At 45.5% G+C, this 27816-nt stretch overlaps 1 protein-coding gene across 9 annotated transcripts in view; it reads right to left on the bottom strand.

Moving 5' to 3' along the window:
- Positions 1–27816, bottom strand: part of USP54 (ubiquitin specific peptidase 54) — a 479705-nt gene that overhangs the window by 48122 nt on the left and 403767 nt on the right. For all 9 annotated transcript variants that reach the window (XM_030203404.1, XM_030203402.1, XM_030203407.1 and 6 more), the window contains 2 exons: positions 22043–22238; positions 6175–7571 (listed from right to left, as the gene is read on the bottom strand). In XM_030203404.1, the coding sequence (XP_030059264.1) occupies positions 6175–7571; positions 22043–22238 (1593 nt within the window). The remainder of the gene's footprint in view (positions 1–6174; positions 7572–22042; positions 22239–27816) is intronic.

The raw sequence follows: 27816 nt of genomic DNA, 5'->3' as shown, positions 1-27816 counted from the left end.
AGAAAGGCGTCCGACGCTAGCCTGCCGTGTGCCTGAAGTCTGGAACAGAACAGAGGCAGCTTGTGGTTGGTCTGAGAAGCGAAAAGGTCCACCGAGGGGGTGCCCCACTCTCGGAAGATCTTGCGTACCACTCTGGAATGAAGCAACCACTCGTCCGGTTGCATGACACCTGCCAGGTATGTGGCTTGGAGGAGCATGCCGAACTGGTAAGCCCAACTCCACATCCCGACGGCTTCCTGACACAAGGGGCGAGATCCGGTGCCCCCCTGCTTGTTGGTGTAATACATTGCAACCTGACTGTCTGTCCGAATTTGGATAATTTGGCAGGACAGCCGATCTCTGAAAGCCTTCAGTGCGTTCCAGATCGCTTGGAGCTCCAGGAGGTTGATCTGCAGATCCTTTTCCTGGAGGGACCACAGACCCTGGGTGTGGAGCCCATCGACATGAGCTCCCCACCCCAGGCGAGATGCGTCCGTCGTCAGCACTTTCGTGGGCTGTGGAATTTGGAATGGACGTCCCAGGGTCAAATTGGTCCGAATGGTCCACCAGAGCAGTGAAGTGCGGCAACTGGTGGAGAGGCGGATGACATCCTCTAGATTCCCGGTGGCTTGGAACCACTGGGAAGCTAGGGTCCATTGAGCAGATCTCATGTGAAGACGAGCCATGGGAGTCACATGGACTGTGGAGGCCATATGACCCAGAAGTCTCAACATCTGCCGAGCTGTGACCTGCTGAGACGCTCTGGTCTGCGAAGCCAGGGACAGGAGGTTGTTGGCCCTCGCTTCGGGAAGGAAGCCCTGAGCCGTCTGGGTATTCAGCAGAGCTCCTATGAATTCCAGAGACTGGGTTGGCTGGAGATGGGACTTTGGGTAATTTATCACAAACCCCAGCAGCTCCAGGAGTTGAATAGTGCACTGCATGGACCGGAGGGCTCCTGCCTCCGAGGTGTTCTTGACCAGCCAATCGTCAAGATATGGGAACACTTGCACTCCCAGCTTGCGTAGATACGCTGCCACCACCACGAGGCACTTTGTAAACACCCGTGGGGCAGAGGCGAGCCCAAAGGGCAGCACACAATACTGAAAGTGCCGTGCGCCCAGGCGGAATCTGAGATACTGTCTGTGAGCTGGCAGTATCGGGATGTGAGTATATGCGTCCTTTAAATCCAGGGAACATAGCCAATCGTTTTTCTGAATCATTGGCAGAAGGGTGCCCAAGGAAAGCATCCTGAACTTTACTTTGACCAGGAATTTGTTCAGGTCTCTCAGGTCTAGGATGGGACGTATCCCCCCTGTTTTCTTTTCCACAAGGAAGTACCTGGAATAGAATCCCTGCCCTTCCTGCCCGGGTGGTACGGGCTCGACCGCATTGGCGCTGAGAAGGGCGGAGAGTTCCTCTGCAAGTACCTGCTTGTGATGGGAGCTGAAGGATTGAGCTCCCGGAGGACAATTTGGTGGAAGGGAGGCCAAATTTAGAGCGTATCCGCACCGCACTATTTGGAGAACCCACTGGTCGGAGGTTATGAGAGGCCACCTTTGGTGAAAAAATTTTAACCTCCCTCCGACCGGCAGATCGTCCGGCACGGACACTTTGAGGGCGGCTATGTTCCCGTGGATCCAGTCAAAAGCCTGTCCACTGCTTTTGCTGTGGAGGCGCAGGGGGCTGCTTAGGCGCACGCTGTAGACGAGAACGAGCGTGCTGGGGCTGTCCCTGTGCCTGTCGAGGCCTTCGGGCCGGCTGGGTGTACCTACGCTTGGCAAAAGCATAGGGTGCAGCCTGCCGGGCCCGGGAAAAATGTCCACCTGCTGAGGTGGATGCTGAAGGCGCCTGGTGGGAGAGCTTGTCGAGGGCGGTTTCCCGCTGATGCAGTTGGTCCACCAGCTGCTCGACCTTCTCGCCAAAAATATTATCCCCCCGGCAAGGGACGTCGGCCAGTCTCTGCTGGGTGCGGTTGTCCAGGTCAGAGGCACGCAGCCATGAGAGCCTGCGCATCACTATACCTTGGGCCGCAGCACGAGATGCCACGTCACAGGTGTCATAGATACCCCTGGACAGGAACTTTCTGCACGCCTTCAGCTGCCTGACCACCTCCTGATAAGGCCTGGACTGCTCCGGCGGGAGCTTATCAACCAGGTCCGCCAGTTGCTTCACAGTGTTCCGCATGTGGATGCTCGTGTAGAGCTGGTAAGATTGGATGCGGGTCACGAGCATGGAAGATTGGTAGGCCTTCCTCCCAAACGAGTCCAGAGTGCGAGACTCCCGCCCCGGGGGCGCCGAGGCGGTATCCCTCGAACTCCGTGCCCTCTTGAGAGCAGAATCCACGACCGCCGAGTCATGGGGCAATTGGGGCCGCATTAACTCTGGGTCCGAGTGGATTCTGTACTGGGACTCTGCTTTCTTGGGAATGATGGGATTAGATAATGGTCTCATCCAGTTCCGAAGCAGTGTCTCTTTGAGGACATTGTGCAACGGCACCGTGGAGGACTCTCTAGGTGGTGATGGATAGTCGAGGACCTCGAGCATCTCAGCCCTCGGCTCATCCACAGAGACCACGGGGAAGGGAATGCAAATGGACATGTCCCTTACAAAGGAGGCAAAGGAGAGGCTCTCAGGAGGCGAGAGCTTCCTCTCTGGTGAAGGCGTGGGGTCAGAGGGAAGGCCCACAGACTCCTCTGAGGAGAAATATCTGGGGTCCTCCTCTTCCCCCCACGAGGCCTCTTCCTCGGTATCGGACATAAGCTCATGTAGCTGAGTCCTTAACCGGGCCCGGCTCGACGTCGAGGCACCGAGGCCTCGGTGTCGTCGAGCGGTGGACTCCCGCGCCGGCGGGGACGAAGCTCCCTCCATCGACGGGGACTCTCCTGCGTGGCGGCGGTGTCGAAGGCCTCGGCACCGGGCTAGAGCTCGCCGGCACCACAGTCAACGGCGCTGAGGGCGCAAGCACCCCCGGCGCTGGCACAGCCTGGCGCATCAGCCCTTCCAGGATCCCCGGAAGGATGGCTCGGAGGCACTCGTCCAGGCCCGCTGTCGGGAAAGACGGGGGGGCCAGTAGAGGTGTCAGTGCCGGAAGCTGCTCGGGTCCAAGAGACTGCACCGAAGTGCTGGGACCCTGACGCGTCGGTACCTCCACTACCGAGGGGGACCTCTCCTCTCGACGCAGATGCTTCGGCGTTGACTCCTCGCCGGCATCGAGAGCCGGGCGCACCGATGGGGACCGATAACGGTGCTTTTTCTGTTTTTTTGCGGTGCCCGTCATCGGCACCCGGTGGAACGGAGGAGGAGGAGGTCGATCCCCCTCGGTCTCGAGGGGCCGGGTCAGACAGGGTTTGGTCCCGAGGGCCATGGGCAGAGGGAGTGACCGGGGCCGATTGCCCACGCGGCCTCTCACCCCTACCATCACCGGAGGACCGGCGGGCCGACGGGACCTGTGCTCCTGGGGTCGATGCCATCGGTGCCGATTTCGCGGGCATCAATACCGGTACCGAAGAACCGGCCGTCGATACCGATGCCGTCGAGGTCGACGTTGAGGGGCCGGCGCAAGTTCCAAAAAGACGGTCCCAAAGAACTTGCCTCGCAACCTGAGTCCGTTTCCAGAGACCAAGACACAAAGAACACGACTTGATATTGTGCTCCGGCCCGAGGCACTGGAGGCACCAAGCGTGGGTGTCGGTCTGCGAGATAGGCCGGCCGCACCGACCACACTTCTTAAATCCACTCGGGACCTTCGAGGACATCGACGGAAAAATCGCGTCGGCGAAATTAAAGTCGTCGATGGTGGCGGTAAATCACACCTCGAAAAATAAATCGACCGCGCGGCAACAAGGCCGCAACTCGATGCCCCCGCTAGAAAACGAGGGAAAAAACAAGCGCGTTCACTCTTTTTTTTTTTTTTTTAACAAGAAAAGAAAAGGTCCGGAACGCGCGGGAACCAGAAACAAAAAATAAGAAATTCGCAAACAACGCGACGGTTTTCTGGGGCTGACAAGAGAGAGCAGCGACGCACGACTCTCTCCGGCGCGGAAAAAACAAGACTGGCGGGAACGATCGCGCACGGGCGGGAAGACGGCCGCGCATGCGCGGTGGGCGTGCCCTGCGTGCGGACCGCCCGCGAAGCTTCTTCCGGTTGGTGGGGGCTGCCGCGGACGTCACCCAGTCGTGAGAACAAGCAGCCTGCTTGTCCTCGGAGAATATTCTGTACACTCCGATTTTTTTCTCTCTCATGAAAAAGCAATAGCATGCATTGCAACAACAAAGGGACCTCAGTGCATATGACCCTGCTTATATATGGTGCTTGCACATGAGTAGTGCTGTAATCCTGGGGGGCAATGCTTCATTCTCACCCTTCCGGACTGCTCCTTATAGATCCCCCTGCCCTCATGGAGACATTGTGTGGGGGGGCAGGTGGTGGTGGTGATTCCTTATTTGTCTCCTGAGCCCGAGGCATAGGAGGACCAGTAGCTCTGTCTCCTCAAGAGAGAAATTTAGTTCCCTTCTCATAGACATAGCTGGGCACTCTGAGAAACGTTCCTCCAAATGCACATTTTGCATTGGAGGGGATGTCCTGCCGTTGGTGTGAACGTTTTTTCAACACGGGGACCAGCACATTTTGCCTAGTGTATCTTCGATTGGTGGAAACATTTATCTCCGGACATCTAGGAAGTTTTCAGTACATCCTCTTACAAAATGTTTTGTGTGTGTGTGTAGTTTCAAATATTGGAAAACATTTCTTTCTTTCTTTCATCATAGACTATTATTTTTGAACATTTTCCGATAAATGCCATTTGGATGTCATATCGAAAATGCCCCTCAGGGTCTTAAAAGTGTATGGCTAGCCAGGACTTATAAGGAGGCTGAGTGACCATTCTATAGCTTCACATTTTTTTGGTGTACCTTTATGCAACCGTGAGCCCCAGCAAGCAGCCTGCTAGTATTATGTTCATTGTAGGATTTTCATTTGTATATTGATGGACAAACATCCATACTTATCAGGATACTTCTTTAACAGGTCTTAGCATTTCTATATATTTGAACAAAAAAGGAAAATATTACAAACCAGGTATATGGTACTGAAAGGAGATATAAGAATGTCTTGTGTTCCATGAAGGAGAAAGCTTTGAAAATACTATTTCAAAATAGTTAAGAATTTTGATGCATATTTTTAAAATGAAATAATCGTACTGGCAGATACTTGGTCTTCCCATGTTTAGTCTTGACCATGTAGCTGCTATAATCACAGCATTGTGGGTATCATATTTTAAGACTTAAATTTCATTAACAATGGTAGATTTTATTATGGAATTCAGGGGATCCAAACAAAGATGTCTTCCCACACATTCTGGGGCCCTTTTACTAAACCACATATGTGTCTACCTATGCCCAACGCACACCAAAATGGAGTTACCGCACGGCTACCACGTGGCTCTTACGGTAATTTCATTTTTGCCATGTGTCCAATATGCGTGGCCGAAAAATAATTTTTATTTTCAGCGGCGCACCAAGTAGCACTTGGTGCACGTAGGTCATTACCGCCTGGTTACTGTGTGAAATTTTACCGCTAGGTCAATGGCTGGTGCGGCAATTCTGATTTTGCCACATGTCCATTTTTGGCAAAAATTTTAAAAAGGGCTTTTTTTCAGGTGCGTTGAAAAATGGATTGTCGTGTGCCCAAAACCCGTGTCTACACTACCGCAAGCCATTTTTCTGCGCACCTTAGTAAAAGGGTCCCTCTGTCTTTAACATCTTAAATATATTTTAATAGTGGCAAGTTACTGTACTTCAAATTGTAGATTACTATATACCCTACAATTGTATTTCCTCTACAGTTAATACCACTTTCCCTTCAAATACAAATGAGGTATGCACAGCGCAGGGTATATATTGCTGTTATGCATTTTCCTAACAGCTATACTTTTTTGTTTCTGACTATCCACCAGTCATTCCATGTTTAAATGTTGTTTCACCTTCAAAATGTGTCTCTGTATATATGGAGACACATACGTACACATTTCCATCTGTACTGGACAACAGACTTCCCTCAGCATTAATTAACAAATTCTGACTAAGGTGATATAATTCTAAACAAAACAAAAAAAAAAAAAACAGCTCAATTTTCTTACTCTCCCTTACTTTGAATACTATAATTCTGAATGAAACAGAAACCAACAGAATTCTCACCTGGTTTGCCATATGGCTGTTGAACTTTTTCAGGCCTCCCTAGTATATTCCTGCTGCTATGAGAAGCCTGTAGACTTGCATGATAAAGGTATTCCAGCTCCGATACCTCCTGCTCAGTATCCCGATTCCATTGAGGGTGCAGCTCTATTTGATTTATTTCAAGTGCATCTTGAAAAGATCTGTGATCAGTGGGTAACATATTTCTCACAGTCCCAGGATACAACTCTCCATTCTTATACTCAAGCTGGGAACTGTAATACCTAGTAGCATTGTCCAACCGATGACCCATGGGTACAGAAGTGCCCATAGTAATGGCACTGTCAGCATCAATCTGCCTTACGCCTACTGGATGACCCAGCTCTCCCCGACTAAGAGCAATATCCACAGTATTATGTCCAGCTCCACCGGGATACTCTTCAAAATACAATCCGGGATTCTGGGAAGTAGTATGATGGGCACCAACATTGTCAAAAGGAACAAATACATCCTGAATATTCTGAGATGGGTACAGCCTTTCAGAAGATCTGGCTTCATTCTGCTGACTCTGAGGGGTTGATGGTCTTGGGTCAGAGTGTGAAAAATTCACAAACAACTCTTTTGTTTGCTTGACTGAGGACTTTTCCTCTGAAGAAGCTGAAGCAGTCCCTACTATTCCACTGGAACTTCTTTTGGGAGAGATGCCATGCATTCTCTGAAACTGTTCTGCCAGGGAACGCACTAACCCTTTGCTCTTAGGTGTGTCAGATTTGAATGTCTCTGTACTGCCAAACTCAGCTGTTGTAGAGAGTAAAGTCTCATCACTATGAGCCCTAATGAACTTACTTTTTGTGTGTTCAGAAGGATATTGTGAGCACTGTGAAGCTGACGTAGCAATAGTAGGGGATACAGGAATGTAATCTCTTGGCAATTTGATGCTATGGATATTGCTGCCTGTGTCTGGAGAGGATGCATATGGCACTTGACGTTTCCAGGGCAAAGACTCAGATTTAAAGCCATTTGATGTGCTCCTGTTTTGTGGTGTTAGAGTAGACATCATTTCAGGAACTGTTTCCTGCTTGTTGATGTTACTGTAACCAAGACTATGCCCTTTCACAATCTCTGATGTGGGTCCTTCGAACTTCAGTTGGCAGCTGGTATTATTCTCAAACTTCAGCCCCTGTCCATGAGAAGCAACAGTCTGGACATCAAAATCAGTAGTTGGGAAGCTGGGCAATGGTCTGGTTTGTGGGCTGTGTTTATGAGCTGACAGGGAGGAAGACTCAAGGTATGATGATGAGAGCAAGTCATGGCAGGAAGCAGGTGAGTGGAAGAATGATCTGGACCCATAGTCTGTTTCTGTGTTTGGTTCTGGAAGTACTTCCCGGCTTATCAGAACTTCGACCGGGCCAGTCTGTTCACTGAAATTACATAGCATATATATACGGAAATATATTAGAAATTATTTTTGGAATAAACTTCCAAGTAACTTGAGAGATATATGATTATTATAGTTATAGTTTATTCTATTTGCTATACCACCAGGCTTATGCTTTCAGACGTTCTTTGAACACATATTTTTGATTATTATTTACTGAAGAAATATATTTTTTAAAGGATATTTTGGATTTTAAATTCCCTGGGCCCGATATTCAGTCAGCAGCAGGCAGAGAGTTTGCTGTCCACCGTCGGTGTCAAACCTGGAGATCCAATGCCAGGCCATATCCGTTGACTGGCACTGAAGATTCAGGTTTATTTTGGTCGCTAAAATGTTAACCGGCTATTCCAATATTTAGCGCTAACCAGTTAACTCTTTAGTGCTCAAAGATAGGCCAGCTATTTAAGTGGCCTATTTTGACCGCTCACCATAGCTGGTTTGGACCTGAATATCTGTGTCTAATTGGCTATGTCATGCAGCTAGCTGCTCACTAGGATATTCAGTTGGAGATAACTGCTTAAAAACTAATATTCAGGGAAGCGGTTTATACATTTGATAAATAAAATGACCAGAATTAATAATATGGTTCTATGAAAAAAAACTCAAAATGTTCATGAAGACATCTCATTTTGTTTTTGATATTTTTTTCAGGTCCTGTACTAACATGAATCTTCACCTTCAGAAAAGCAATTTCTACTGTTGTATATATGTTAATTTAGCCATTTGTTCAAGCCTGTTCTTATTTAGTTCTCATTGCAAAAGTCCTTAGAAAATATAGCTTTAGTGAGCAATGTTCAAGCCTTCGTGCTCATCTGTGGAACATTCACAAGAGGAATGTAAAACAGGCTTCACTTAGAACTTAAAATGACAAGTTAGCCTTCACATGAAACTTATTCACTAAACAAGGCTTTATGTGCTTTTGTACACAATATTAAAGTCAGTCTTGTGTCAGATTATATGCTTACAGTACAAGATTTAACTAGCAAACCTCAAGAGGCAATTTTTAAACAGTTTGCTCTGGAGAAAGGTCAGCAGGCACTTTTTACCTACAGACGCTGCATCAAAAAGAAGCATTCCTGTACTTTCCCTTTGAAACTTTCCATGGGGCAATTATATAAATGGGCACCATACGTTAGGGGCTTCAATGGTGCATGCCAAGCGTTAATTATACAACAGCATCTGAGCACCCAGATTCCATTATAGAATACTAGCGGAACCAGGTATTGGTGCATCTTATATTTTGGTGCCTGCAGATACAACCACCATAGATCTATTGTAACTGATGGTGCGTAAATGTGGTAAGGGTGCCCATAACTTTATTCTGTAAGTTGCATGTGTAACTTGGAGTAGCGCCTAGGCCTTGCCCAAGCTTTGTCTACATGAATGCCTCCTAGCATGTGTCTAAATGTACACATGTACTTCAGCCATATTGGGAGAGAGAAATTTTCAGCCAGCCAATTTATACAGATAAATCACTTTCTACCTTTGGAACCTGCTTTGATAATTGTTCACCAGAAATCTTCTCCCCCAAAGACTTGCTAAATTTAGAACTCCCATATTGCAGGATGACCAGATTTGCTTAAGCAAAATAAGGGGGTACCTAAAATGAACCAGTTAGCTTATTAGCTTAAAGAAAGATTTTAGATAAAATGTGGAGAGGAGAGGCTCTGCCAAATATAGAGCCTCTTGTAAAATAGGTGCAGGATTGCATATCAAAGTCCTTTCACGTCCAGAGGAAGCAGCAATTTAAAAAGCTGCATGTGGGGAAAAATATTCCAGCTAGCCCAACAGGCAATCCCCAGCCCAATGCCACCCCCTCCTCCTTGGAGCCCCTCCAAATAACCAAACCCTCTCACCAACACCCCCCCTCCCCGAGCAACCCCCTCTACTGTGCCACTCAACCCCCACCACAGTCCCCGACCCCCAACTGAGTAAACATCCCCAGGCACAGCATAGACCCCTTCCCAAGGAGCCCCCAGGCTAACCCCCCTCCTCTGGACTCATACCCCTTAAACACCCTCCCCAGCATGCCTCTCCACTCCCCATGCCCCCAATCCAGTCCCAGGATTCTTGATGTCTAATGGGGAGGGAGTGACACCTACTCACTCCTACCTCAAGTCTCCAGCTCTTCAAAATGGATACCAAGATGTCTAGCAGTACTGTGTTGAATCAGAGGCTCCTTGGGAAGGGGTCTGTACCTGCTGGGGGAAAGGGGTCAGGTGCTGCAATGGGAGGGGTCAAGTACATCGAGCGCTTCACCAAACACAACGCTTCATGTTTGCAAAAGGACAATTCCCAAATGACAAAGGCGACATAGTACTAACACCAATCCCCAAAAACACAAAAAGCAAAATCAGTGACATCACAAACTACAGACAAGTGGCCTCAATACCACTATTGACTAAAACGATGGAGGCCTTGTAGCACAACAACTAATGAAATACCTAACAAAATTTTCAATCCTTCACAACTCTCAATCAGGCTTCAGACCACAACACAGCACTGAGACGGTCATAACAACTCTGATAATGAAGTCCAGAAGCTTAGTATGCCAAGGACAAAACATACTACTATTACAATTCGACATGTCAAGTGCGTTCGACCTAGTAGATCACACATTACTAATGACCCTGCTTGACTATATGGGAATCAGTGCACCAGTAGCAGCATGGTTCAATGGATTCCTAAGGACCAGATTCTATATTGAGTGTGGGGTATCACAGGGATCTCCAATCTTACCAATACTGTTCAACATAATATGGCGCCACTCAGAAAAAAACTAGAATCCATGGGTTTCCACCCATTCATATAAGCAGATGACATCACCATCTATATACCTTTTCACAACAGTATCACAGAAATAGTGAAGAAAATTAAAAAAGGCCTGGACCTCATGGAAAACTGGGCAACAACTTTCAAACTCAAACTAAACAGAGACAAAACCAAATTCCGAGTACTATGCAGCCCACAGAACCCCATATCCTACCAAAACTTCACAATCATCCAACATAACAAATTGAAACACAACTAAAAATATTAGGAATCATTCTCAATAAACATCTGTCGCTGGACAGTCAAATATTAGCTGTAACATCAAAATGCTTCAAGACACTATGGAAACTGAGAAGGATAAGAGACTACTTTCCAAGACAATCCTTCCGGATAATGGTACAATCGACAATACTATCAAAACTAGATTACTGCAATGCAGAATACGTTGGGTGCAAGGAAACCACACAAAAGTCACTACAAACAGTTCAAAACACTGCAGCAAGACTGATTTTCTAGAAGTTGAAATGTGAAAGAGCAACTCCACTACTCAAAACATTGCACTGGCTGCCAATCAAGGCAAGACTACTCTTCAAAACGAGCACCATCATTTACAAAATACTATTTGGCATGGCACCTGAAAGCGAAGATACTTACCTGCAGCGGGTATTCTCCGAGTACAGCAGGCTACAAAGAGGGGCATAATTGAAAGGGGCGTCCAAGTTTTCCTGAGGACGTCCTTGCGAAGAGGCAAGGAAACCCATATTATCGAAAGAAGATGTGCGTCCATCTTTAGTTTCGATAATATGGTCGGGGATGCCCAAATCTTGCCGTTTAGGTCGTCCTTAGAGATTGTCATCCTTACCCTTGGTCGTTTCTGATTTTCAGTGATAATGAAAACTAAGGACACCCATCTCAGAATTGACCAAATGCAAGCCCTTTGGTCGTGGGAGGAGCCAGCATTCGTAGTGCACTGGTCCCCCTGGCATGCCAGGACACCAACTGGGCACCCTAGGGGGCACTGCAATGGAATTCCTAAATTGCTCCCAGTTACATAGCTCCCTTACCTTGTGTGCTGAGCCCCCCAAAACCCACTACCCACCACTGTACACCACTACCATAGCCCTTACAGGTGAAGGGGGGCACCTAGATGTAGGTACAGTGGGTTTGTGGTGGGTTTTGGAGGGCTCACATTTACCACCACAAGTGTAACAGGTGAGGGAGGGGGATGGGCCTGGGTCTGCCTGCCTGAAGTGCACTGCACCCACTAAAACTGCTCCAGGGACCTGCATACTGCTGTCATGGAGCTGGGTATGATATTTGAGGCTGGTAAAAAATATTTAAAAAAAATTTTTTTGAAGGTGGGAGAGGGTTAGTGACCACCAGGGGAGTAAGGGGAGGTCATCCCCGATTCCCTCCGGTGGTCATCTGGTCAGTTCGGGCATCTTTTCGTGGCTTGGTCATAAGAAAAAAAGGATCAAGTAAAGTTGTCCAAGTGCTCATCAGGGACGTCCTTTTTTTTTCGATTATGGGTCGAGGATGCCCATGTGTTAGGTACGCCCAAGACCCGCCTTCGCTACGCCTCCGACAAGCCCCAGGGAACTTTGGTCGTCCCCACGACGGAAAGCAGTTGAGGACGCCCAAAAGCGGCTTTCGATTATGCTGATTTGGGCGACCCTAGGAGAAGGACGCCCATCTCCCGATTTGTGTCGAAAGATGGGCGTCCTTCTCTTTCAAAAATAAGCCTGATAGTCTCACAAGTGGGTGGTTGATGCCATTCCGTGTCGCCCGGATTGGCATTTTGCCAAAGCTAAAAATAGAGCTTTGTGGAGCATGAGCTGTGCTCCACCATGCACGTGCGAGTGACTCCACCCTCATTGCGCAAACGTGGTCTCCTCAGTTTAATACTAAAGCAAAAAATAAAAGGGAAAATAACCAAGGAGACAACTCCAAGCGGAGGTGGGAGGGGCTGTGAGTATATAAAGCCTGCTGTTCATGGAGAACACCTGCTACAGGTAAGTATCTTCGCTTTCTCAGAGGACAAGCAGGCTTCAATCTTCTCACAAGTGGGGAATCCCTAGCATCCTGGCTCACTCAAAACAATAAACATTGGTCAACTGGGCCTCGCAACGGGAGGACATAACACAGATTAAACAAACTACATACAATCTGAATGAGTGTGCAGCTTGAAAAAGAACAAAATGGGCTTAGGAGGGTGAAGTTGGATTCTAGACCCCAAACAGATTCTGCAACACTAACTGCCCAAACCGACTGTCACCTCGGGTATCCTGCACAAGGCAGTAGTATGATATGAATGTGTGTAATGAAGACCACTTCGCAGCCTTGCAAATTTCTTCAATGGAGGCTGACCTCAAGTGGGCTACCTACGCAGCCATGGCTCTGACAATATGAGCCATGACATGACCCTCCAAGGCTAGCCCAGCCCAGCTTGGGCAATCTGTCAGCCAAACTGAAATGGTGCGTTTCCCAATGGTGATCAAAAGAAACAAAAAACTAAGCGGACTGTCTTTGGGGCCTTGTCCGCTCCATGTAGTAGGCCAAACCTCTCTTGCAAGCCAAGCTGTGCAAACTGCTTTCGCCAGGATGGGCATGAGGTCGTGGAAAGAATGTTGGCAAGACAATCGACTGGTTCAGATGGAACTCCAACACCACCTTCGGCAGGAACTTAGGGTGCGTGCGGAGGACTACTCTGTTGTGATGAAACTTAGTATAAGGTGCATCCACCACTAAGTACTGAAGCTCATTGACCCTATGAGCTGAAGTAACAGCCACCAAGAAAATGACCTTCCAGGTCAAGTACTTCAGATGGCAGGAATTCAGTGGCTCAAAAAGAGCTTTCATCAGCTGGGTGAGAATGACGTTGAGATCCCATGACACTGGTGGAGGTTTGACAGGGGGCTTTGACAAAACCAAAACCTCTCATGAAGCGAACAACTAAAGGCTATCCAGAGATGGGCTTACCTTCTACACATTGATGATAAAAACTAATTGCACTAAGGTGAACCCTTACAGAGTTGGTCTTGAGACTAGGCTCTGATAAGTGTAGAAGGTATTCAAGCAGGGTCTGTGTAGGGCAATAATGGGCTCTAAGGCATTGCTCTCACACCAGATGGCAAACCTCCTCCATTTACAAGAGAAACACCTCTTAGTGGAATCTTTTCTGGAAGCCAGCAAGATTCGGGAGACGCCCTCCGAAAGACCCAAGGAAGCGAATTCTAGGCTTTCAACATCCAAGCTGTAAGAGCCAGAGACTGGAGGTTGGGATGTAGAAGTGACCCCTCGTTTTCTGTGATGAGGGTCGCAAAACATTCCAATCTACATGGTTCTTCGGAGAATAATTCCAGAAGAAGAGGGAACCATATCTGCCACGGCCAGTATGGCGAGATCAGAATCATGGTTCCGCGGTCTTGCTTGAGTTTCAACAAAATTTTCCCCACTAGAGGTATGGGAGGATAGGCATACAGAAGACCTGTCCCCAACTGAGGAAGAAGGTATCTGAAGCTAGTTTGCCATGGGTCTGGAGCCTGAAACAGAACTGAGGGACCTTGTGGTTGATCTGAGTGGCAAGAAGATCCATCGAAAGGGGTGCCCCACACTCACAAGATCTCATGGGCCATGCCCATATGAAGAGACCACTGGTGCATTATCCTGCTCAGCCTGTCGGCCAGGGTGTTGTTTGAGCTTGCCAGGTTAAGTGGCTTGAAGGAACATGCCATGTTGGCGAGCCCAATGCTACATCTGGACAGCCTCCTGACACAGGGGGCGTGATCCGGTGCCCCCTTGCTTTTTGATGTAATACACTATTCTTATTCAGACAATCAGGTTGCAATTTGATGAGACAGCCAATCTCTGTAAGCCTTTAGAGCGTTCAAGATTGCTCAAAGCTCCAGGAGGTTGATCTAAAGATTCATTTCCTGGTAGGACCAAGCTCCTTGACTATGAAGCCCATCTATATGAGCTCCCCATCCCAGGAGAGATGCATCCGTCGCCAGCACTTTTTGTGGCTGAGGAATTTGGAATGGAAGTCCCAGAGTCAAACTGGATTGAATCGTCCACCACTAAAGAGTGCATACAAGCTCTGGGGACACTTGAATGACATCTTGCAGGCTTCCTGTGTCTTGATACCATTGAGAAGCCAGGTCCATTGAGCTGATCTCATGTGAAGATGTGTCATGGGTGTATTGTAAACTGTGGAAGCCACGTGGCCCAACAGCCTCAACATCTGCTGAGCTGTGACCTGCTGAAAGGCATGAACCTTGGATACAAGCAAGGTAAGATTGACCACTCTTGTCTCCGGGAGGTAGGCTCAAACCCTCTGTGTGTCGAGCAGGGCTCCTATGAACTCCAATCGCTGGACAGAGTGTAGATGAAACTTGGGGTAGTTTAAAATGAACCCTAGTAGCTCTAGAACCTGCATAGTCATCTGCATGGACTCCCGAGCACTGTCCTCTGAGGTGCTGTTCACCAGCCAATCATCGAGATACTGGAATACACGGCAACACGCGCAACTGAAAGTGATGTGTTCCCAGCCAAAATCAAAGATACTTCCAGTGGGCTGGAAGTATTGGGTGTGAGTATATACGTCATTTAAGTCCAGAGAGCATAGCCAATCGTTTTTCTGAATCATGGGGAGAAGGGTGAACAGGGAAATCATTCTGAACTTTTCTTGATCTAGAAATTTGTTCAGGGCCCTTAGGTCTAGGATGGGACACATCCCCCATTTTCTTTTGCACAAGGAAGTACCTGGAATAGAATCTCTGCCCTTCTTTCCCTGGTGGAACGGGTTTGGGCCTTCAGAAGGGTGGAGAATTCCTCTGCAAGTACCTGCCTGTGCTGAGAGCTGAATGAATGAGCTCTTCGTGGGCAATTTGAAGTTTTGGAGAGCCAATTGAGGTCATATCCGAGACAGGACTATTGAAGAACCTACTGGTCGGAGGTTATAAGAGGCCACCTTTGGAGAAAAAATTTTAGCCTCCCCCGACTGGGACGGACACTTTTATTGCAGATATGCTCTGCTGGAGCCAATCAGAAGCTCATCCCTTGCTTTGACTGGGGAGCTGCAGGGGCCTTGGGCACACGCTGACGTGAACGAGCACGCTAGAGCTGAGTAGGCTGACGAGCTGAAGGAGCGTACCTACGCCTAGAATAGTAGTAGATACCATTCCGTGGCTTGCCAAAAACCCTTCTAAATGAGGTGGATGCAGAAGGCACCCAGCGGAGACAGAAGAGATGGTATCAGTGTGTTTATTATTATTATTATTTATTGCATTTGTATCCCACATTTTCCCACCTTTTTGCGGGCTCAGTGTGGCTTACAATATGATATGAATGATGGAAGTACAATTTGTTACAGCTTGGTTATGGATTACATTGTGAAGAGTTATGCGAGACAATCAAAGTATTGTTGCAGAATATACAATGGATCAAAGCTTTGAAACATTGGAAGGAGACAGCGGGAAGCTTGAAGGGCATTATGTGTGGTATACATATTTCTGTGGGTAAAGGTATGAGTGAGGTTAGATTACGGGGGTGAGAGTTCAGAAATCGATGTATTGATGCATTAGTGAACAGTGAGTGTGGACTTTATGTGTTTTGGTTCTTTCCGTAAATTTTATCAAAAAGATGGGTTTTTAATAACTTGCGGAAGGAGGCTTGCTCGTAGATCATTCTCAGGTTGCGCGGCAGTGTGTTCCAGAACTGCGTGCTCATGTGAGAAAAGGTTGATGCGTGTAGCGTCTTGTATTTTACGCCCTTGCAATTAGGGAAGTGGAGGTTGAGGAAGGTTCGGGATGATCTTCTAGCGTTTCTGGGTGGTAAGTCTATTAACTCAGACATGTAGGCTGGAGCTTCGCCGTGAATGATTTTGTGGATTAATGTGCATACTTTAAAAGTAATGCGTTCCTTGAGTGGAAGCCAGTGTAGCTTCTCTCGTAAGGGTTTTGCACTTTCATATTTTGGTTTTCCGAAGATGAGTCTGGCTGCTGTGTTCTGGGCTGTTTGAAGTTTCCTCAATATTTGCTCTTTGCAACCTGCGTACAGTGAGTTGCAGTAATCCAGATGACTGAGTACGAGGGATTGCACTAGGCTACGAAAGACGGATCTTGGGAAGAATGGTCTTATTCTTTTCAGTTTCCACATGCAGTAGAACATCTTTTTGGTTGTATTGTTTGCATGAGTTTCGAGTGTTAAGTGGCGGTCAATAGTGACTCCAAGGATTTTTAGCGTTTCTGAGATTCGAAGGTTTAGTTTTGGTGTGTTTATAGCGGTAAATTCATTCGTGTTGTATTGGGAGGTGAGTATCAGGCATTGAGTTTTTTCTGCATTTAATTTCAGACGAAATGCATCTGCCCATGTGTTCACGATGTGTAGACTTTGATTGATTTCGTTGTGGATTTCTTTATGTCTTGTTTGAAAGGGATGTATATTGTTACATCATCGGCGTATATATATGGATTGAGGTTGTGGTTTGATAGGAGTTTTGCCAAAGGGATCATCATTAGGTTGAAAATGGTTGGTGAGAGGGGTGATCCTTGTGGTACTCCACATTCAGGTGTCCATGCAGTAGATGTGGTTGAATTTGATGTAACTTGATATGAACGCTGGGTTAGGAACCCCTTGAACCAGTTCAGGACATTTCCTCCTATGCCAAAATATTCAAGTATGTGTAATAGGATTCCGTGGTCAACCATATCGAAGGCACTTGACATGTCGAATTGTAGGAGGAGTATATTGTTGCCAGTTGCTATTATTTGTTTAAATTTAGTCATAAGGGTGACTAATACCGTTTCTGTGCTGTGATTTGATCGGAATCCTGATTGGGCATCATGCAGTATTGAGTGTTTGTTTAGATAGTTTGTGAGTTGTTTCGTTACCATTCCTTCAGTTATTTTGGTTATTAGTGGTATGGATGCTACTGGCCTGTAGTTGGTTATTTCACTCATGCTTTTCTTTGTATCTTTAGGAATTGGAGTGAGTAATATTTTTCCTTTTCTTTTGGAAGAGTCCGTTTTGTAGCATGAAGTTTACGTGGTTCGTTAGGTCTACTATGAATTGTTGAGGAGCAGAGTTCATGAGGTTATTTGGGCAAATGTCTAGTTTGCAGTGGGATTTGGCATATCTTTTAAGTGTTTTAGAGATGAGGTCTTCTGATAGTAATTTGAATTCGGTCCAGGTTCTGTCTGCTGGATATGTTCCTTTTTCTGGATCTAGACAATCTAGAATTGTGGCGTATTCAATAGGGCTAGTGGGTATTTTGAGTCGTAATTGTATGATTTTCTCCTTGAAGTATTTTGCAAGGTTGTCCACATCTGGTATGTCTTTGCCGTTGTTTGTGACTGGTGTGGTGTCTAACAGTTTCTTCACAAGGTTGAAGAGTTTATGTGTGTCTTTGTAGTTTGGTCCTATTATTGTTTTGTAATGTAGTCTTTTAGTCTGTTTTATGGTATATTTGTATTTTCTCCGAAGTAATTTTCAGGCGCTTAGTGTTTGTTCGTCTCTCTTTTTGTTCCATGCTCGTTCTAGTTTCCTGACTTGTGTTTTAAGTTTTTTCAGCTCTTCGGTGAACCATGGATTTGATTTTTTCCTGTGCGATGTTCTGGTTTGGAATGGGGCGATTTTGTCTAGTGTTGTTGTACATAAATCGTCCCATTCTTGGAGGAATTGGATGGTGTCAGCATTTGTTGACCATTCGTTCTGGTAGATCTGTTGCCAGAATGTTGTGGGGTCTATTTTTCCTCTCGTTTTGTATGTTGTTCGCTCATGTTTATTGGTTGTGTTTATGTGTGTTTTTCGCCAGCAGAGAGAGACATTTGCTTTGTGGTGGTCTGACCATAATGTAGGTGTCCATTTTGTGTCGGTGAGTAAGATTGTTGAGTCCGATTTGAATTTGCTTGTTATGACATCTGGTGTGTTTCTTGATTTGGTCTGCAACCTCCTCAACCTTCTCTCCAAAAAGGTTATCCACCCAGCAAGGGGCATCCATCAACCTCTACTGAACAGAATGTTCCAAGTCAGAAACACGCAGTCATGAGAGTCTGCACATTGCTATATTTGAGCAGAGATCCTGGATGCCACATCAAAAGTGTTGTAAGTGCCCCTGGCCAAGAACTTTCGACATGCCTTCTGCTGCTTGACCAACTGGCGAAAAGGCTTGGCCTGCTCCAGAGGGAGTGCATCCACCAAGTCTGACAGCTGTTGACCGAGTTTCACAAGCAAATGCTCGTGAAGAGCTGGTAAGACGGTATATGGGAGATCAGCATTGAAGCATGGTACAGCTTCCTCCCAAAGAATCCAGGTTTTAGTTTCTCTGCCTGGGGGCACCAAGGCTCAGTTCCTAGTACTCCTGGCTCTTTTGAGGAGAGCAGACTACCATCAAGGAATCGTGAGGCAACCGAGGACTAAGAAACCTAGGTTCACTGTGGATCTGATACTGGGTGTCAAATCTTCTTGGCACCGACAGAGGGGATGCCCAGTTCCTGATGAGGACTTCCTTGAGTACCACATGGAGAGGGGCAGTCATAGTCTTCTTAGATGTGTAGTTCAGAACCTCAAGCACCTTTGCCCTGGGCTCATCCTCCATCTCTAAAAGAAATGGAATGGCATTAGCCATTTCCTTAAGAAAAGACAGGAATAAAAGGCTCTCCGGCAGAGACTGTCTCCTTTCAGGAGGTGGGGAGGGTTCAGAGGGAATCCCATAACACTCATCTGAGGAAAAGTATCTGGGATCTTCCTCTGAATCCCATGACACTCCTTCTCGGTGTCAGACATATCTCTCTATGGGATCTCCGAAACAGAATCTGCCTCAATGACGAGGAACCATGCCCTCAAGAGCAGCGTCCAGAAGCAGGTTCCCAGCTCAACTCCGGTGAAGCTTTGGGCAGCAGTCGACAGCGGGACAGCAAGCGGCGCCAGCATTGGAGGCAGTACTGCAGGCTGAGGGCCAGCAGGCAGGGCCACAGTGGGAGGTATGGCAGGCACAAACACCCCTGATACCGATGCACACCACTGCATAAGGCCATCCAGCAGCTCAGGGAGCAAGGCCCGGATGCAGTCATCAAGGGCCGACACCGGGAAAAGCTGGGGTGCCAGTTGAGGCACAGGTTGCAGAACCACTGGGGTCAATGCGGGAGCAGGATCTCAGCTGCTTGGAGACAGGTGCATCGGCACCTCCTGTATGGAGGGAGAGCAATCCTCCTGGCGCCAAATCCTTCGATGCCCCAGAGCTCCCAGCACCATGTGTCGAGGGTGACCGATAATGATGCTTCTTAGCCTTCACCCAAAGCATGTCATAAGAGGCTCCTCGGTGCTGATGAGGACAACATTGAATCTTCATGTCGCTATGGGGTCAGGTCCGATGATGGATGGTACTGGGGGGCCTGCACAACAGGAGAAGACCAGGTGAGTGAGGTGAGAGCAAATAAAGCACACCTTCTCCTCACACGGAATAAAAGAAAACTGAGGAGACTGTGTTCGTGTGACGGGCAGGAAGGCGCTCGCGCTCCACAATGCTCTATTTTTAGCTTTGACAAAATGCCGGACCCAGCGACACGGATCGGTGCCACCCACCCACGTGAGAAGATTGAAGCCTGCTTGTCCTTGGAGAATATATGCTAAACCTGTTTGAGCTATCCCCGAGAAATGCAAGTCCAGAAAGCAGAGGCTGCCTACTTCTTCACTTACCCAACTAAAAGGAATATAGGAGTGGAGGAGTGGCCTAGTGGTTAGGGTGGTGGACTTAGGTCCTGGGGAACTGAGTTTGATTCCCACTTCAGGCACAGGCAGCTCCTTGTGACTCTGGGCAAGTCACTTAACCCTCCATTGCCCTATGTAAGCCGCACTGAGCCTGCCATGAGTGGGAAAGCGCGGGGTACAAATGTAACAAAAAAAAAAAAAAAAAATCTATGAAACCATCTACACAGCAGGATTTAGCTACCTGGGTTCTAAATGGTGGAACTCAATTCCAAAAGCCACAAGAAGCATTACTAACTACCTCCAATTCAGGAAAGAAATGAAAACCTACCTTTTCAAAAATTTCTATAGCTAACTATATAACCTAACATCCCTCCCTACAAATCTAATTCTACAAGTCTACGTAAGAAAACAACACCCCACCTCTACAAATATACCTCTACAAAACTACGAAAGCTAACAATGTCCCACTTCTACAAATCTACCTCCACAAATCTACCTCAACAAAACCCTTCAGAAAAACACATAAACTATCGTCCTACAGTTATCAACGTCCCACCTCTACAAACTTACCTCATCAAAACTCTATAGAAAACTACATATAGTCCAAATTTCTTATAAACAGCCCCTCAGAAAATTCTAAAGACTATCTATATCCTCTCCATGTCATAATGGATAAAAACTAATGTAAATGTCAACCACAATGTAAATTGTAAGCCACTTTGAACTAAAACTTGTTTATGGATAACAGTAGGATACAAGAACATATAACCTAACTAAATAAAAAGGGGTTGCTTAAGAGTGGGCTCTAAGGAGGGTGAATTGGCACTGGCACAGGAGTTTGATCGAGTGGGGGAGAAATAAACAGTGTGGGGGATCCCAGATGTCATTACCTAAAGATGCCCCTACAGCAGGCACTAAGCCATGCCTTGAGGTAGGTGTAAATTTTGACATCTAGGTTTCTGAGAACAGATGTGGATTCCCTACCTGAAACAGGGAATGCACAGTCTGTATTGCAGGCTTGCCCAGACCATTCCCTCTTCCTGCTTCACCTACATTTCCTTGCCATCAACATGTACTCACTTCCCCATATGTCAATGGCCCCTATGGTCTGTAGAGATGTTTATATATTACCATCTAACATGGAAACATTTCTAAAATAAGGGTCTTAGAGACTAACTTCAAAATGTTTAACTATTCCATTTGATCTGATCCCAAATCTGTAAAATGCAACAAGACTTTTTTGCAGGCAACTTATTATTTTGTGCTTCAATTTTATGTCAGCACTGTACAAAATAAACCCAAATAACCTCATTAATATTTGAAAAAAATATTTAAGTCAGTACCCATGATTGTTTCTATAAAACAATGCCTTTATGCTTTATTTTTTTTTTTTTCAGTTTTCAACACTGCCTTGGGATTCTTTTGGTTTATTTTGCACTGTCTCCAGTTTTTTGGGTTGTAATTAAATTCTATTCCTACAGGTATTAGTGACCTTTCCCATATAAGTCTACAAAATTGGATTAGTGTGTGTACAGACCTTAACATACCAATTGTTCTACACAACTGTATAATATGTTTTTCTTTGGGCTATTCTTTATCTATATTCCACACTATCAACAATTATACCATCTATGATTCAGGTGGTATACTGCTGCTGCTAGGACCACCTTATTGGTGATCTCTCTCTTACCAAGTAAAGAAGAAGCTAAGAGGCTTTCAAGTCCACTTTCTCTAAGAGAATCAGTTAACAATGGCAATTGAAATCATATGTGGCTTTCACCAAAGCCAATACTTAGCAAAGGACATATGTAACAATTCTACTGAATTTCCCCAAGCTCATCTGCCTTTTCCCATGTGGATGAAAAATGCTCTGGGATCCATCCTAAGAAATGCACCATACCAGCATTTTGTGAAATTACCAATCCTTTCCCTGGCAAGAGTTAGTTCTGATCTGCTACATTATATGTTGACTACCTTGTAGACTGGTTTATAGTGCCCCCCTGTGTTGGGAGGCAGGTTGACTGCAGCAGCGGTGATGGTGGTTGCAGAGGCAGTTGCATGCGATCCTGAAGACTCCGTGATTTTCGTATACACAATTGCAGCTTCTTATCAGCTAGGGTTCTGCTGTGAGTGCTAGATCTGGCATCATGCATGGCAAGTCTGAGTTTAGCTAAAATGCAAAAGAAAATATTGCAGAAACAAACGCACATACACGCGGATTTACAAATAAATAAAAATAAAAAAAAGATGCAGCAAAGAGCATAAACATGGAAACATGCAATCTGCCACAAAACCAAGGATGTGCTCCATTTTAATCAACAATGGACATTAATGTTAGCAGTGTATCTAGAACATGTTAACTGAACAAAGTAATTCAAATGGATACAAAAGAAAGAAAGTGATAGCAGGGGGGCAGGCTCAGCCAAAACATTTCTACATACAGACCAAGTCCCAGCAGAGGAATTTGTATTTTCACAATAATTATAATGAAAAAAAGACTAATAAAATTAATCAACATTAACAGTCTTCCTTTTATCCTATTGTAAATTTGATAATTGCTGCTCAGTTACAGAAGCAGATAGGTAATAAATAGAAATAAAACAAAACATAGAAAAGAAAATAAGATGATACCCTTTTATTGGACTAACTTAATACATTAGCCCAATACAAAAGGTATCATCTTATTTTTTTTCTCTGTTTTGTTTTATTTCTATTTATTACCTTTAAAAGTGGACTAACACGCCTATCACACCTTTTTACTCTGGAAGCAGACAGGAAATCTGAACTCTCTCTGGTAGTGCTCCTAGCCTGCCAATGACCTCAGTTCTCCTACAGCAGTTTCCTGATGGGTACAGTAGTGGGATGAACGTCAACCATTTGCACAGCACATGGGGAAAGTTGCAATATTCCTTTACTTGTCCTGGACACAACCTATATGTGTTTCTTATTTGGCTATTTGACTCCTAGAGGTAGTACTGTGAAACTATTGGTAGGCATCAGAGCTGCTGTTTTGCACCCAGGCTGGTAATCGGGCAGGAGAGGCAAAGGAATTGCTCCTGATCCCCCAATAATCCACTAGGGACACCTCTGGTAAGTGCCAGTAGGGGGATCTGGAACCTGATCGGGGGGGATTGTTTTTTTGTTTGTTTTTAAATTGCAGTGGACCATATTACCGCACACAGACAGTGAGGGCATTGTGACAGCATGCAGTAAAGTACCATACACTAACTCAATGTGCATTCTCTGCCCATAACCCACCCAGTTCCCACCCTATAACATGGCATGCAGTTAGTGCATAAATTAGAGTGTGTGCTGTCATGCAAGGTCAGTAAGCCTTACTGCACTAGTGTACTAACTGCTAAATGTAATTTATGAAACAGGCCTCTTAGACTCTAACCCCTGGATTCTATATAGTGTCCTTAGAGATCGGCGCCAAAATCAGTTCAGATTCTATAACAATGTGTGTAATTTACCAAGCTAATGAGCACTGACAAACAAGCAATAATGAGCACTAATTGGCACTGATTAGAATTTAGGCACACAACTCGCTAAGCATATTCTGTAACGATGTGCGTCGAACTTCTAATGCAAGCAGGCAAAAAGGGGCATGGTTATGGGTGAGGAAATGAGCGTTTCATAGGCATTCTGAAATTTACACACTTAATTATAGAAAATAGCCCAGTGTGCCTAAATCTATGCGCAGGGATTTACGTCATGTTTTTTGTGGTGTAAATGGATGCACTTAGATTTAGGCACTGAAATATCAACTAAGCGTATTCTATAATCGGCACCTACATCTAGGCACGGATGATAGAATATGTTTAGTCGGCACTGATTTCAACACAGATTTTTTAAGCACCATATATAGCATTTCCCCCTAAGCCCTCTGAGGACTGGGAAACACCTACCATGCCTGAATGTAACTCGCTCTGAGCTCCTATTCAAAACTCGTAAGTCCAAATAAATAAATAAGAGGAAGAAAGACTGATTAAATCAAATTTAATTTAGATTTATATTGGGCAGACTGGATGGACCGTACAGGTCTTTATCTGCCGTCATTTACTATGTTACTATGTATGTGTGCTCAATTACATTATCCATTTACTTACACCTAAGTCATGACTGCTATTTAGTATTTGCAGGCCTAAATTATAGAAATGACTTCTCCATTTGGTAGCTGAATATTGATACTGAACAAATAGATTTTGGAACGGCCTTTGCCCCTCCCTAACCTCTTTTTATACTGATAATGTCTAGCCGTTTAAGGTGTAATTCTATAACTAGATGCCTCCATTTTAGCATCATGAGGTAGGAACCTAGGTTCCCTTAGAGCTGGTATAAGTGTGGGTGCCTAAATATGGCAGGTATTTGTTTAATTTACAGTATTCTGTAAATTACATGAGGAAGTGGGAAGCACACCTATGTCACGCTCCTCCGCTGTGTATGCCCCCATTGCAAATACCTGCTATGTAAGTTAAGCGAGTATTTACTAAATAGTGCTTAGGCAGAATATTGGCATTTATGTGCATATATGTTATTATTTTGTTCATTTATGTATGTTAATACATGCAAATTTATAGAATTACCGTTTTAATCACCTAAATGGTAAGACATTAACCATGTAACTTAAAAAAAAATACCTTTGCTAAATTAGACTTACAAAATGCTTAGGGGCTCATTTTCAAAATACAAAAATGTCCAAAAAATGGCACAAAGCAGCAGATACTTTTTTTTTCTTGCAAAAACATCCAAATCACTATTTTTGAAACTCATTTTAAAGATTTTTTCTATGCAGTTTGTATAAATCTCAAGGGGGCATGTTGGAGGCATATTTTGGGCAGGCTTACGATTTGGACAAAAAAATAGGGCATTTTTGGCTAGACCTGTTTTAATAATGACTAAGTGCCAAAAAGGTGCCCAAACTGACCAGATGACCACTGGAGAGATAAAGGCATGACCCCCCTTAACCCTCCAGTGGTCACTGACCCCCTCCCACCCACCCATAAGAGGTGAAAGTGACAGTACATAGCAGGCTCTATGACAGCTGCAAATATAATGGCCATTCCTCTTAGAGCAGGGGATCAAGGCTCATATCCTACTCTAACTGGTACACTTGTGGAGGTAGGCATGAGCACCCTAAAAACCAATGCTCTGCTGGGATGTCTGTGTGGCCAGTAAGAATGCTGGCCCTCAGACATCCCAATGGCTCATTTTTGTGCGTTCTTCCCTTGGACATTTTTTGTTTGAAAATGGCCCATAAAGAAAGGTGCACTGAGCACAAAAACATCTAAAATAAAGCAATTTTTGAAAATGGCCATGTTTGGCACTGGATTTTTCTACATTTTTTTGAAAAACATCCACAATTGGGTTTGGACATCATATTGAAAACGCCTCTCCACATGTCTCGCTCAACTAGTAGCCAGTCTTGAATGTTTACGTTTATGTTTAATAAAATATAATATAATGCCTGTTCTGAACAGGGCTAGGCAGTTTACATTGTAAAAAGAAAATAAAACTTAAAAAACAAAACTAAAGAAAACAAAGCAACAGAAGGCTAGCTTTAAAAACAAACATTAGGGGACAACTAGCCAAAACTGTCAGATCAATTTAGTAGTCATGCTGGCATCTATGTTACAAAAAACCTTGTATTGGTTCAGTGGTATTTCTGCTTTAAGTTTATAGGAAAAAATTTTATCTATGACAAATAGATTTCATTATAATTTTGGAAAGGCTTCAGTTTCAAAATCTTAACTAAAGCGAAGATACTTAGCAAAGATACTTACCTGTAGCAGGTATTCTCTGAGGACAGCAGGCTGATTATTCTCACAAGTGGGTCGGCAATCCACGGCGGCCCGGGAACCGGCATTTCACATAGCATAAAATTTGCTAGAGCCTTCTAAGTGTGCTGCACGTCGAAATGCGCATTTGCCGAGTGTCTTCCCTCCCGCCATGCGGACGCGCTCCTCAGTTCAATGAAGAGTAAAAAAAGAAAGAGATAAGGTTTGTGAGAATAATCACCCTGCTGTCCTCGGAGAATACCTAAGTATCTTGGCTTTCTCCGAGGACAAGCAGACTGTACTATACTCACAAGTGGGGTATTCCTAGCATCCAGGCTCACCCAAAACAACAAAGGTTGGTCAATTGGACCTCGGAATGGCGAGGACATAACATAGATTAACCTGAAATTATATACAACTAGCTGAGAGCCCGGAACCGAACAAAACGGGCATAGGGGGTGGATTTGGATTCTAAACCACAAACAGATTCTGCAGTACCGACTGCCCAAACCGACTGTTGTGTCAGGTGTCCTTCTCGAGTTAGTAGTGTGATGTGAATGTGTGGACTGAAGACCATGTTGCAGCTTTGCAAATCTCTTCAATGGAGGCTGACTTTAAGTGAGCCACTGACACAGCCATGGCTCTGACATTATGAGCTGTGACATGGCCCTCCAGAGTCAGCACAGCTTGGGCATAAGCGAAGGAAATGGAATCTGCTAGCCAACTGGAAATCGTGCATTTTCCAATTGCGACTCCCCTCCTGTTGGGATCAAAAGAAACAGAACTGGTATCTGAAGGGCTTCGTCCACTCCATGTAAAAGACCAATGCTCTCTTGCAGTCCAAGGTGTGCAAACTGCTTTCACCAGGGTGGGCAGGAGGACAGGGAAAAATTGTTGACAAGATGATTGACTGGTTCAGATGGAACTCTGACATCACCTTCAGCAGGAACTTGGGGTGTGTGTGGAGGACTACTCTGTTGTGATGAAACTTAGTATAAGGTGCATCCACTACTAAAGCCTGAAGCTCACTGACTCTACGAGCTGAAGTAACAGCCACCAAGAAAATGACTTTTCAGGTCAAGTACTTCAGATGGCAGGAATTCAGTGGATGAAAAAGGAGCTGTCATCAGCTAGGTGAGAACGACGTTGAGATCCCATGATACTGGTGGAGGTTTGACAGGGGGCTTCAACAAAAGCAAACCTCTTACAAAGCGAACAACTACCTAGAGATAGGCTTACCTTCTACAAGTTGATGATACGCACTAATTGCACTAAGGTGAACCCTTAAGGAGTTGGTCTCGAGACTAGACTCTGATAAGTATAGAAGATATTCAAGCAGGGTCTGTGTAGGAAAAGAAAGAGGATCTACGGCCTTGCTGTCACGCTAGACGGCAAACCTCCTCCACCTGAAAAAGAAAATCTCTTAGTGGAATCTTTCCTTGAAGCAAGCAAAACCTGAGAGACACCCTCTGAAAGTCCCAAGGAAGCAAATTCTAGGCTCTCAACATCCAGGCTGTGAGAGCCAGAGACTGGAGATTGGGATGTAGAAATGACCCCTCGTTCTGGGTGATGAGGGTCAGAAAACACTCCAATCTCCACAGTTCTTTGGAGCAGGACAATTCCAGAAGAAGAGGGAACCAAATCTGACACGACCAGTAGGGCACAATCGAGATCACGGTTCCGTAGCTTGAGTTTCAGCAAAGTCTTTCCCGCCAGAGGTATGGGAGGACACGCATACAGAAGGTCTGTTCCCCAATGTAGGTCTGTCATGGACCTGAAGCCTGGAACAGAACTGAGGGACATTGTGATTGATTTGAGTGGCAAAAAGATCTTGCAGACAATGCCCATATTCAGTAACCACTCATGAGGTTGCATTATCCTGCTCAGCCTGTCGTCCAGACTGTTATTTACGCCCGCCAGATAAGTGGCTTGGAGAACCATGCCATGATGGCACACCCAAAGCCACATCTG

Source organism: Microcaecilia unicolor, chromosome 5 (genome assembly GCF_901765095.1).
Source record: "Microcaecilia unicolor chromosome 5, aMicUni1.1, whole genome shotgun sequence".
NCBI lineage: Eukaryota > Metazoa > Chordata > Amphibia > Gymnophiona > Siphonopidae > Microcaecilia > Microcaecilia unicolor.
This window is presented reverse-complemented; position numbering and strand designations above follow the sequence as displayed.